This window comes from Delphinus delphis, chromosome 19 (genome assembly GCF_949987515.2).
Source record: "Delphinus delphis chromosome 19, mDelDel1.2, whole genome shotgun sequence".
In the NCBI taxonomy this organism is placed as follows: Eukaryota; Metazoa; Chordata; class Mammalia; order Artiodactyla; family Delphinidae; genus Delphinus; species Delphinus delphis.
The window spans coordinates 6,667,309-6,679,549 of record NC_082701.1 but is presented as its reverse complement, the minus strand read 5'-3'; the positions used below and the strand labels follow the sequence as shown (position 1 = coordinate 6,679,549).

The window sequence follows — 12,241 nt, the reverse complement described above, 5'->3', positions numbered from 1 at the left end:
CCTGGCCCCCAGGTCCAGGGCTTACACACCTGGATGCAGGTGCGGACCAGGCATTGTCTGATGGGTGCTCTGAGCTGCTCAAGACACAAGGCAGGAATCATCCCCAGACAGTGAGGTCTGTGGGCAGTGCTCCGTGTGACTGAGGGAGACAAGGAGATGGATGTCTGTGGGATCAGAGCATCCAAGGCCTCCTGGAGGACACGGGGCTGGGCGGGGTGTCTCAGAAGCTGCGTGGGGCCTGTCGCAGGGCGGGGAAGGGATGCCCTGGCGGATGTGCCCCACGGAGCCTTGTTCCAGGTATTGGGGTACATCCTCAACCAGAGGCCCACTCTGCGCTGGGGGAGGGGGGAGACGTCAGGAGATGCACCTGGGGCGTCCCTCTCATCACATCTTGAAAGGGACGGCGACCCCTAGATGCCAATTGCGGCAGCAAAGCCCAGAATTCTGAAGGGGGGAGGAAATGCCGTCTCAGGCCCGCCGAGCAATCAGGGTCCTACAGAAGGAGCCGCTACCCGTCAGGAGGCCCACGGCCCCCCCACTCCTTGCCTTCCAATCTCTTGATTCAGCCAGATGGACGCCAGATGGCAGCAGGACTGGTGGCCGCCAGCCAGGGCTGGACCTGGCTCTAAGTCAGGCTCCCGAGCTGACAGCCTCGCCCTGCTGCCCACGTGCCCCGGGTCGTTCCCAGCCCAGAACCCCCAGTGCTCCAGTCTGGGCTGTCAGGGCAGGGTGATGAGCAGAGTCGGGGGAACACTGGGGCCCTTCTGGGCTAAGGGGGAGACAAGACTCAGGCAGGGGCATGCGCACACCAGGAGACACCCCTGAACACAGAGGCTGGGGTCTGCAGTCCCGAGGCCCGGGGTCGTCTTGGACGGGGGTGGGCAGAGCCTCACAGGGGAGAGGGTGTCTGCTGAGCCCACGCAGCCGCTCGGCCCGTGAGGGCTTGGGCCGGCCTGCGGACCCCTGGCCTGACCTGCTCAGCTGGTCACCTGGACCGACGGGTTTCTGAGCCTCACGGACAAATGGCCAAAGCAGTGGGGACAGCCCAGAGGAGGACAGGAGAGATGGCTCAGGGTGGATGTGACGAAGTGTGGCTTTCGCCTCCACCTCGGATAAATATGTCTTAGGTACTGCCAGGAACTTGCTCCCCGACCCCCGACTCAGCAGCATGGGTGGTAAGCCCTCCTCCTCCAGGTAGCTGGGAAGGCCCAGTGGACCTGACCACACCCCCCTGCGGAAGTCCTCCTGGGTGGCAGGCGCTGGGGCTCCCGGGCCAGGGCCACTGGGCCTGTCCCATGGACTGTGCCAGGAGGCTGGCCTGGTGAGACGGTGGAAGAAGCTGCCACTAGCCGGCCCCCAGCCCATGCCCCTCACTGGAGGCCCTGTAGCCCCAGGCCAAGGGGAAGAAGCCAAGGATGGGGGTTTAGAGCCTCGCTATTCAAAGCGAAGTTCACCTTCTCAAGCCCCACCCTGGACCCAGTGAATCAGAACTGCACCAAGAGATATCCCAAGAGATCTGTATCTCATTGAAGTTGGGGAAACCCTGATTAGTGTCAACAGACTTTCTCAAACTGTTTATAGCAGCTTAACCTTTTCTTCAGACTCGCTTAGCAGAGCGCTGATGTACAGAGAGCCTCTGACTGAGGGGTGGATGTAAATGCCAAGCTTTGTCCTGGCCACCCCCTCGCAGGCCTGAGGCCCCTCTGCTAAAGCCCAGGACCCCCGTCACAAGTTGCAAACCACTGTGCATATACCCCAAGAGCCAGCAACCCCACTCCTGCATGTTCACCTGGCAGAAAGGAGGGCTCATGTCCCCCACAAGATACATGCAAGAATGTTCACAGCAGCCTAACACTGCGGTAATAGCCAAACACCAGAAACAAGCGAAATGTCCACCAACAAGAGATCGGATAGATAACAGGGACTGGAGCCACACGATGGAATATGACGCAGTTATGAAAAGTCAACTGCGGCGACAGCCAGTGATGTGGGAGAACCTCACAGATGTCACGGTGGAGGAAACAAGCCAGATGACACAGCAGAGACTGTGTGGTTTAACTGACGTAAGATGCAAAGTCAGAGAAACTCATCTGTAGTGACAGAGGTCCGAATAGGAACTACCTTTGGGAGGGAATCAAGTGGGACGGAGCCTCCTGGGGGGTCAGGAATACACTTTGACTGGGATGGTGTCACACACACACACACACACACACACACACACACACACACACACGTATTGAGGTGTACACTTAGGGATGTGCACTTCCCTGTAAGTTAATCCTAATTAAAAAGAAAGTAACAAAAACCTGGATAAACCTTTTGTATAGATTAGAGACCGGTTAACAGCCATATTTCTTCCCAGCTACCCTGGAGAGCCTCACCCTCAATCTCCCCCCAAACAGGAAAACCCACTGACTCTATCATGGGTCCCCATCCACCAAGGAAGGACCTCCAAGGAGTAATCTCAACTTGGGTTGGTGCCGTTTCAATCTCTCCAAACCACAGCCCGTCCCCACCCCCGAGCCCCTGCCCTGGCTCCCCTGTTTCACGCCTCACAGCCCACTCCGGCCTCCTGACCTCCTGCAAGCCTCGTCTCGTGCGCAGGGCCCTGGGATTCCAAGGCCGGGGGGCAGGGGTGGGGCTCCCCAAGCTGGGCATCTGGTCTCATTCGATTACCCTTGGTGCAGCCCATCCCCGGGGAGGCCCCGTCTGGGAAACCCAAATGCGGAGGCCCTTTTGTTAGCAGTTCCCCTCCAGAACTTTCCTCGGGCGCTGGGAGCACGAGGGCAGGGGCAGAGGTTAGGGTTAGGGAAGGAGGAGTTGGAGGGGGGAGGGAAGAGGAGCCTGAAGAGCCACCTCCCACGGCCACCTGGGTGTCACCGGCCACCTTGGTGTCACCGGCCAGCGGCCAACGGGCTATTATTTTCCGGCTGCTAATTAACACTGCGGGTCCCCGTGTGTCTGGGTGCGGGGAGGGCGTTACAGGGAGGACCTCCCGTCCAGAGGAAGCCAGGAGCTCTGCTCACACGGCCTCCTGCTCTGACAGCGCCGAGAAGGGAGCGCTCCAGGGCAGCTCCTGCGGCCGCGCCTCCCCGCCCCCGCGTCAGGGCTCGGGCCTCTCCCTCGTGGCAGTGACTTCCATTAGTTCTGGTTTGTCACTTTGCGATGAGAAACCAGAGCACGAACCCAGGACCCAAGCTGGGGGCAGCACTGACCGACTGGCATTCTGGGAACGCCGAGGCTGCGGCTGCACCGCGAGGGGCTCCTGCACTGGGGCGGGGGAGTGGGCAACAGCCCGAGCGCCCCTCGCCCCGAGACCCCAGGAGACAGAGAGTGAGCCAGCCGAGGGGCGAGACCAGGGCGAGAGGAGCCGGAGGGAGAGGCAGTGACTCGATAGGGTGCAGCCCCTCCCCCCCGGGGGCAGGGGGCAGGGCGCAGCGTGACTGTCCAGCTGACCGTGACTCAGGGCTCAGACTGAGTGAAGGGGGCTTCCTCTTCCCAAGCTCGGCTCCCCTCAAATCCTGCCGGCGGGCCTCCCCGCCTGGCCTTTCCTCCTGAGGACTGCCCCCCGAGTTGGGGGAGCCCTGTAGTTCTGGGTCTAGCCCCTCCCCCGGCCTAAGGACACACACTTGGGACTCTCTGGGGAGTCTAGGAGCGGAACCACCTAACGTCAACACACGGAAATCCGTGCCTCCGTGTAAAATATTAAGAGTGTCTCCTCTACTTCCTCACGCGCGTCCCAAGAGAACGGCTGGGCTACGGACGCGGCTGGGCTCTGGACGCGGCTGGGCTCTGGACGCGGCTGGGCCCTGGACGCGGGGCAAGGACCGACGGCGCAGGGCGCACACAGGGGGCTCCTGCACATGCGCAGGCAGGAGCAGCAGTGAAGCTTGGCGCGGCACTCGGGAGCCGCCGGGCCTCTCGGGGACAGCACCTCCTCGGTGTCTGGTCTCCCACCTCTCCGGGGAGGCGGCCGCATGCTGACGGTGGCAACTGAAGGAGGAAACTGAAGTGGCTTGTTCTGGGAGTCACTGCCGGGGGCAGTGCCAGGGGCCCTTTCTGTTGTCCCCAACTCTGTCCAATGGGCACCTGGCCAGCTGGGGCTTCCTCCTTGCCAAGCAGGGCTTGTGGCAACTTAGGGAGCGCCGGGCGCTGGCCACATGCTTTACACCCACTAACTGATCGGGTCCCTTCAGTAGCCCTTCGAAGCAGGGATCTGCTCCATCTCCACTCCTTCTCTCCGGGCAGAGGTCAGCAGACTCAGGCTGAGAGGTCTGGGCTGCTTCCTCGGATGGGGCTGGGGGCCCAGCGGGGCCGGGGCGTCCTCCTCCACCTGGGGCTCGCCTCACCTGCCCCTGCAGACAGACTGGGCACGACCTCCCCAAGAGCCTGGTGGATGGAGCCCAGGTAGCCTGAGCGAGGACTCAGGGTCAAGTCCACTGGCAGGGAGGGATGGAAGGACAGCCATCAGGGGGCTTCCATGGCTCCCCAAGACCCCTGAAAGTGACTGGGAGCTCTGCTTCCTCAAGGAAGTTCTGGGAACTGACTTTGCTCAGGATGTCCCAGTCACCAGGCGACCTGCTTTTCACTCCTAGATCTCCTTGCCTTCCAGATCCCCCGCACGGCTCGTCCCCGCCACGGAGCTTTCCAGGACGCACTGCCTGTTTCCAGTTCCATTTAATCTTTGTGTACACACACACACACACACACACACACACACTACCACAGGACGGTACTGTTCACTTGGACGTTTGGGGCATGAGCTGAAGCCCCCTCTGCATGAGTCTTTCAGTCCTTCCTGATCAGTGACTGTAGACACAGATCTTCCGTCTGTTCTCCATGGGTTATGGTACTTGGACACGTTTCTGAACCTCAAGGCCAGTCTGCGTAATGATTTGCGTCACTGGGTCCTATCACGTGCTATGGGACCCTCTACGTACTAAACATGTTTCAAGGGACATCTCATTTAATACTTGCAGAGGAGGAAAGTGAGGCTCAGGGAGGTACAGACACCTGCCATGGTCACAGTTTGAGTACTGAGATGACTGACAGCAGAAGGTGCCCAATCCAGGGTGTTAACTGACGTGGTGCCCTGACTTGGGCGGTGACCGCCGCTCAGGAGGAAGGGGACGAAGGTGGGGACGTCCAGGAGAGACCCACGGTCAGACAACAGGGGAACTTACCAAAACAGGAGCCGCCTTAAATAAACACCCAGAGCCAGACTTCCCATCCAGGCTCACCAGACTCATCTCCCACTCAGAGCCCTCAGGCGGCCTAAGTAGTACATGGAGGGTAGGGGTGGGGCCAGGTGTTTGGCAGCAGGGAGCGGCGGCCCTGGGGATGCCAGCACAGTGTGTCAGGGTCTGAAACCCCGGGGAGGAGAGGGGCAGGGGCTGTGAGTGGGTCCCTCTGGCTCATCTGCCACCTCTCCAGGGGACCGAGGGGGGTGGCCCAGGCTCAGGCCCTGCCAACCACAGCTGCTGGCCAGACGGGAGCTGTCTCTGGCGGGGGGAGTGCCCTACCGCCCCTCCCCACACACCAAGGTCTTCTCCACCCAGGCCAAGAGTTTACTTTTCCTCCAGGGGAGAGGAGAAAGCTGTGGTTGGAGGCCCCAGGGGCAGGATCTGGGGCGCAGGGTTTGGGACACAAGGACGTGGGGTCAGACACACACACACACACACACACAGTACGCAAGCAACACAGCTGTCTCTGAAATCATATCCGCCTCTTTTCATGCATTCATTGGGAGCGGAAGATTCCCTGGAGCTCTCCCCAGGTGGCTACATTCTCAGGGAACTGCCTTCCCCAGGCAGGGCTGGGGAGAGGGAGGCCAGACAGACAGGGAAGGAAGCGAACTCGGCAAGCCAAACCCGGCGACGGATCCCTGCCTAAGAGCAGGAAGGGGTCCTGATTCTCTCCTCCTTCTGGAAGGGCAGGCACCATCTGCCTGGGGCCCGAGGGTGACGGGGACACTAGGGGTTATTATTAGACTCCCTGTCACTGGCACCCTGCACACCCTACTGGACCAGGATCCCCGGCGCCCTGCAGGAGAGAGTCCTGGCAGGGGAGAGGTGAACAGCCGACCCCTGCTCAGCCTCCCTGGAGGCCCCACTCTGCCCTGACTGGCCTCACACCAGGAGACTGCAGAGAGCCTGACACGCAGGCAGAGGCTGCCGGGGGTCAAATTCCTGAACAAATGGGCCCCATCTTGGACTTCCCAGTCCCGGAATCTTTGACCCAACAGAAAACTACTCAGCCTGGCTACAGGGGCTAGAGAGGGCTGGGCCACACCTGAGAAGGCTGGGAGATTCTGCAATTGTCTGGGCGGGGAAGCCTGGGGAGCACCCCTTCTCCCCAGGGGTGCAGAAACCGCGGAGGCCAGCAGAGCAGGGCAAGGAGAGAATTGCAGGGATGAGGCGAGTGGCTGGCCAAGCCGCTAAGATCCCAGAAATCCAGGGCCTAGAAGGTGTGTCTGTACAGAGAAGGAGGGTGCGCTGGTGTGAGATGGGGCTGATGGGGGCCACCTTCCTTCCCCCAAATATCCACACGTAGCTGAGGGTCCACACCCCTCTCCCCCAGCTCTGTCGCCTTCCAGGAGGGGCCCAGGTAGAGGTGCTGGCAGCGGCTTCCACGCTGCAAGCAGGGGCTGGGGAGGAGAGTTGCTGCGGAGACGAACCGGGAGACCGGGAGTTTCTGCCCAAACTTCTCCCAGAGAGAGCGCGTCTTGTAACCGCAGAAGGAGGAAAACGGCGGGGCCCTCCTCAGCATCTCCGCAGCTGGTGCGGCGGAATCACCGGGTACGGGCACAAATGCCCCTACGCCGCGCGGCGCTGCCCTCCCCCTCGGCGCTCAGCCTCCCCGCCCCGCCACAGGCAGCCTCTGCGCCCTTCCCCCCCGTGTCCCTCGGCCGGCTTAACTCCCATCTTTCCAGTTGTCCCGGCCCATGAGGTTCCCAGACCGGAGGGCCGTAGGCCAAGGACTCGCGGCGAAAGGGGAGAAGGGGCGAAGAGGCTGCGGGGAGAGTGGGGGACGGGGTCTGGACGCCTGTGGAGAGCGGCGGGCTGGGAGGGCGGAAGGGGTGGCGCGGGGACTTGGGGCGCCGGGTCGGGGGGCGGCGCGGACTCACCTCCTGGTAACTCTCATCGCGGGGCCTGAAGGTGCTGTCCACCGGCTGCAGGCGCAAGCCGACGTGCGGGACGCTGTGCAGCCACACCACCCACCAGGGCGCGATATACTCCACGCGCGCCGCCAGCATGGCTCTGCCGGAGTGCGCCCGCCCGCTGCGACCGCCGACCGCAGCCCACCGCCCGGCCCGGGACGCGCGCCCGCCCGCCCCGCCCCAGGCCCGGCCCCGCCCCGGGCCCCGCCTCGGGCCCACCCCGACCCCGCCTTGCCCTGGACTAGGCCCCGCCCGCTGAGCGCGCGCGCCCTCCCCGCCCCCTCCGGGGGGGGCGCTCCTCGCCCTGTGCTCACCCTCCGGCTGCAAGGGGTCACACCGAAAAGCCTGAAGCGTGTTTTTGGCCTGGAATCTGTCCTGGCCCCACGGGCGAAAGAGGTGGAAGGAGAAGTGGAAACAGCCCCCAGAAGGCTTCTGAACCTGTCTCTGAACAGCACTCTCTAGGTCCCCGGGCTTCTGGTCACTTATCATCAAAGCCAGCATGTAGAGGGTCTATGAGTGCCACGGGCAGTCATGGCGTGAGAGGCGAGGCCGGCCGTTCCTAGCGCTCTTAGAGGGTAGCGAACTGACAGACTGGGGAAGGAAGGGACCCAGTCCTGGGTCACTAATTCCGTACTCACTCTCAACCGTGATTGAGCATTCACTCTGTAAGCCACGTGGGTTCAAAGACACGGTCCTGCCCCGGAAGCGTCCAGCGCATCTGCCCAAACAACTAACGGGTGCCGCCTGGAAAGCCCCGGGCGGGGATTAAGAGAAGCAGCCGATTCTTACCAGCCGACGGGGCGGGCCCCCTGGGGAGAGACCCTGGAATTGTCCGGAGGGGAGGGGAGGGAGGAGAGGGGAGGGGAGGGAGCACCGGGAGCGCCGGGAAGGGCCGGACATCCCAGGGAGACGCCAGAACCGTCGAGAACACAAGTTTACTGAGCGCCTACTACGTGCCAGGCACTGTTCTGTCCGTGAACAAAAGCGGATGGAAGCTCTGGCTGGGAGGGGATCGCAGTTTAGCGGGAGGTGGTAGCAGTACCCACGTGAAGACGGACAGCGTGCTAGGTTAGCGATGTTCTGGAGAAAAGCAGAGCAGGGTCGGCGCGTCAGGATGCGGGGGATGCGGTGGGGGCAGCCCCGGATCCGACAGAGCCTCGCGGGGCGGGAAGGAGGGGGAAGGCTTGGGACAAGGTCCAGGGCAGGGTAAAGGGCCGCCTGAGGTCGGTGAGGTGGGTGTGGGGTGGTTAAGGGGTCCTGAAGGGATCAGGCTTGAGTTACAGACAGTCTGAGAAGTGGTAGCGAGGCGGGTAGAGACACGGGTGAGAACAGAGACCCGGGAGAGGCTTCTAGGTTTCTGGCTTGGGGAACGGGGTGGATGCGGGTGAAACTCCACCAAACACGCGTGGCTGCTAGAGGGGGAGAGACCACACACGCCCCTTCCCCTATCAGAAATCCAGGGCTGAGAGATGGAGTCCTGTGCTGTGGTCGAGACCTCTCTCTCCTCCGGGAGGTCGCGGTCCGGGTCAAGGTTCCCTGAGCCTGACTGCAGCCGTCCATCTGCGCAGGCCCAAAGCTGAGGCACAGAAGCTGGAGAGCACTGTTCCTGTCACTGGGGTTTCCTTTCATTAATTCAACAAATTTTGATTGAGCACGTTCTCTGTTCTAGGGAATACAGTGATGAGAAAGACACACGTTCCTGCCGGCATGGGAAGTTTAATAGGTGAGGGGAGGCAGCCTCTATCCCACTCAGTGATTAACTACAACCCCAGCCCCGCCCAGCAACCCCCCCCCCACCCCCGGCAAAGTGCTTTCAAGAGCCCGGTGTCAGTGTGTGAATCGGCACAGAGTCTTGGAGGGGGGCGACATTTCCTGAAAAATGAAACGTGAGGTGAGAGCTGAAGTTAACCCCCAAGTCCTGGGGGAGGGTGGATTCGGAGCAGGGGGACAGTACCCTGTGAGATCAGGGACCAAGGTCCGCAGGGGACGGAGTGGAATCAGTACATGCAAAGCCCGCCGTGAGGGGAGCGACAAGAAGGAGAGGCTGGCGCGCTGCACCGACAGAAGCAGACCGGTGGCAGGCTGCCAGGGGCTGGGGTGCAAGACGGAACTTTGGGGTGGTGGGAATATTCTCTCTGGATTGCAGGGTTGGTTACACAACTGTACACGTTTGTCAAAGTACAGAGAACTGCATACCAAGAAGGGTGAATTTCACTGTAAATTATACCTCAGCCTTACTTTAACAAAAAATATATATATATATAATTTATATATGTATGTATATTTTTTTAGTTCTCCAACCAGGGATCGAACCCGGCCCCTGGCAGTGAAAGCTCTGAGTCCTAACCACTGGACTGCCAGGGAATTTCCCAAAACAAAGGTATTTTTAAAAAGAGAGAGAAACAAGTTGTCAAGGTAGGCCCGGGCCAGACCACACATGGCCCCAGAGGCCCTGGTCAGGGTCTTGGTCTTGAACCAGCCGTGCTGGTAGCTCAGGAAGACGGACCTGAAGCGGTTTCGTAGGGCCCTCGGCGGCGCTGAAAACCTGCATGGTCACGCAGCCCCCAGGCAGCCCCGGGACCTCCGGGATAGGCACCGCCTGGTGCCACATACACGTTCCCCTCCCCCTGCCCGTTGTCAACAGCTCTGGCTGCAGCTGCTGATCCCTGCCACAATGACCCGGAAGTTAGGAGGATTTGGCATTCCTCTAGGAAGATTAGAGTCACTACAGCAAACTGCAAGTGTCTTAGGGGAGAAAGGAGGGCGAGGGCATGGAGTGCACCCTGAGCATCGACTTTGCTGGAGCTGGGGCTGGGCCCAGAGACAGAACGGGTCGGGGAAGGGTGGGCCCGCAGCCCACACCTGAAGACGCTGACTGCACAAGCCCACCCTCAGGGCCATCACCGCAGCCACAGCCACGGGGGGCAGCCTGAACACACAAACCTGCTGGGCCGGTCTGCACCCAGCTGGACAGTGACCTTTCTAGCTGCTTCCCCGGAGGCCTGCTGACCTAGACGGGACGCCAGTGAAGCAGAAGAGAAACGTGAGACCTCCCAGGGCCTCGTTAAGGGGGCCGAACAGCCCTCTTGCCTACGAAGCTCCCCATTCATCTGGCGTGGCGGGAACCACTTCACCCAAGCTGACCGGCTGACCTCAGAGAGGCAGTGTCGGCCCTGCGCACCAGAGGGCTTGAACACATACCGATGCATCAAACCAACTTACGCAGAGTCTCTGGAACCAGACCTGGCCTCAGCGAACTTTTAAAAAGTGCCCTAAATGACTGGCAGGCAGAGGCCGGGGCTGAGAACCACAGCATGAAAGGATGCCTTCTCTAGACAAATGCCTGCGGGGTTTGTATCCTAGGAACTGGGGCTGGTCTCTGCAAAATGTGCTGGGACAAAGGGAGCCCAAGTGGTAAGCCCGCCCTCTTCCTGGGAAGCTGGACCAATGAAAGGGCGGGCAGGACTGGAAGCCGCTGAAGGCGCCCCATCTGGGTCTGTCGACAACCACTGAGCGCCGAGGACCCTCGTGCCGGAGGAAACAAAACCCGAACTCTTCAGGACTAGATTAAAAAGGACCTCACATGCCTCGAATTCTTATAGAAAAAAGCCTACAAACGATCTCAGCCACTTGGCTACTTGGGCGTAGATCTCAGTGTAAACCACGGCCAGACCTTCCCGGGCCGCCGGCGCTCATTTGCCGTAGTTTGGCGCCACCTCGTGGTGCACCCACACATCCGTGCCAAGACCCTAACCTCCATAGTGTAGCTCACTGGACTCTGAAACCACTGCAGTGGGGACTTGCCATAACCTTCTGGGAACTTAGTGCTGGGAAAAGCGCCCCCACTCAGCTGCCTGAGACTGGTCCTCGGGCTGGGGAAGACTTCCTGGCCAAGGGGTAATGAGCCCACAGGACCTGTGCCGGGCTCGTCATTGTCACCATTGTGGGAAACTTCCTTATTTCAAGCTCAATGAATTACTTTCCCTGCTTAAAAATGCGTGCCTCCTAAAACACTTGGCCCTCCATACTGCTCTGTGGGGAAGGGATGGGGGTCCTTCCATGAGGGAGGAGGGGTGCACGTAAGCGAACTGCCCTGCCACCGTGCAGACACTCGCTGGCCACAGGGGACCAACGCCCACTACTGAAGGCGATTTTGCCTTCCAAGTATTGCCCTATCTGCGTCTGGAGTCCTCCCCGGGATTGGTAACTGGCGCAGGGGGAGCTGCGGTAGTTTCTCAAGATCATTCATGTCAGCACGTAGTGGAAGCAGGACTGAATCCCCAAGGAGCCAGGCCTGGCTGGGAGGTGGGATTCGGGCCTTCACGCACCTGTCTGAGCAGCGTGTCCTATCCCCACACCCACCACTGCACTGCCTCAAGGTGCGGGGTCAGATCTCTGGCTCCTCCATTTAAGTGTTCAGACCGGTCTTTGGGTTCCAGGGGCTCCTTTCGCTGGGCTAACATCCACTCATCTCCATGCTTAACTCACAGGCTCCTTCTCAGAGCCCCTCATCTAAACGGTCCTCTCATCCGCGTGAGATGATCTCACGGCACCAAGTACCACTCCCGAGCTCCACTTGATCTTGAGTAGCACTTAGGAAACACACAAGAGCGAATTTGCACTCCTGTGCCTGAGAACACAAGTGTCTTAGTCGAGGGAGGGAGGGAATCACACATCCACCTCCGCATCAAGAAACATTTCAACATGGCAGACACAAAAGCGCCACCACCTCCTGGGGAAGAGACGGCTTCATTTACTGCCGTTTCCAAGAAGGCTGATCAACTCCTCCTTTTAACTATCATTTTCATGACAAGGGAGCTCATTTTACCTAAATGACTTTTACATCCCAGGAGTGCAGACTGGCTTCACTTCCACCAATAATTGGCTCTTTTAACTGCCTATTTCCATCTACTTATTTTCAAACTTAGGCTTAAGAAAAAAAAAGGATGGCTTTATTTGTCCACTGGGATCACAGCCCAAGATTAGGGATGCAACAAGGTAGCAACCAGGACCCCCATCCTATTCCCACCAGAAGCCATTCCAAGTAACACCCACACCCCCCAACCTCAAAGAAAAAGGCCA

The 12,241-nt window shown here is 60.2% G+C and overlaps 1 protein-coding gene across 1 annotated transcript in view; it reads right to left on the bottom strand.

Moving 5' to 3' along the window:
• Nucleotides 1–7,255, bottom strand: part of TTYH2 (tweety family member 2) — a 39,772-nt gene extending 32,517 nt beyond the window's left edge. The window contains exon 1 of the mRNA XM_059998355.1: nucleotides 7,127–7,255. Within this exon, the coding sequence (XP_059854338.1) occupies nucleotides 7,127–7,255 (129 nt within the window). The remainder of the gene's footprint in view (nucleotides 1–7,126) is intronic.
• Nucleotides 7,256–12,241: the final 4,986 nt, after the last annotated feature.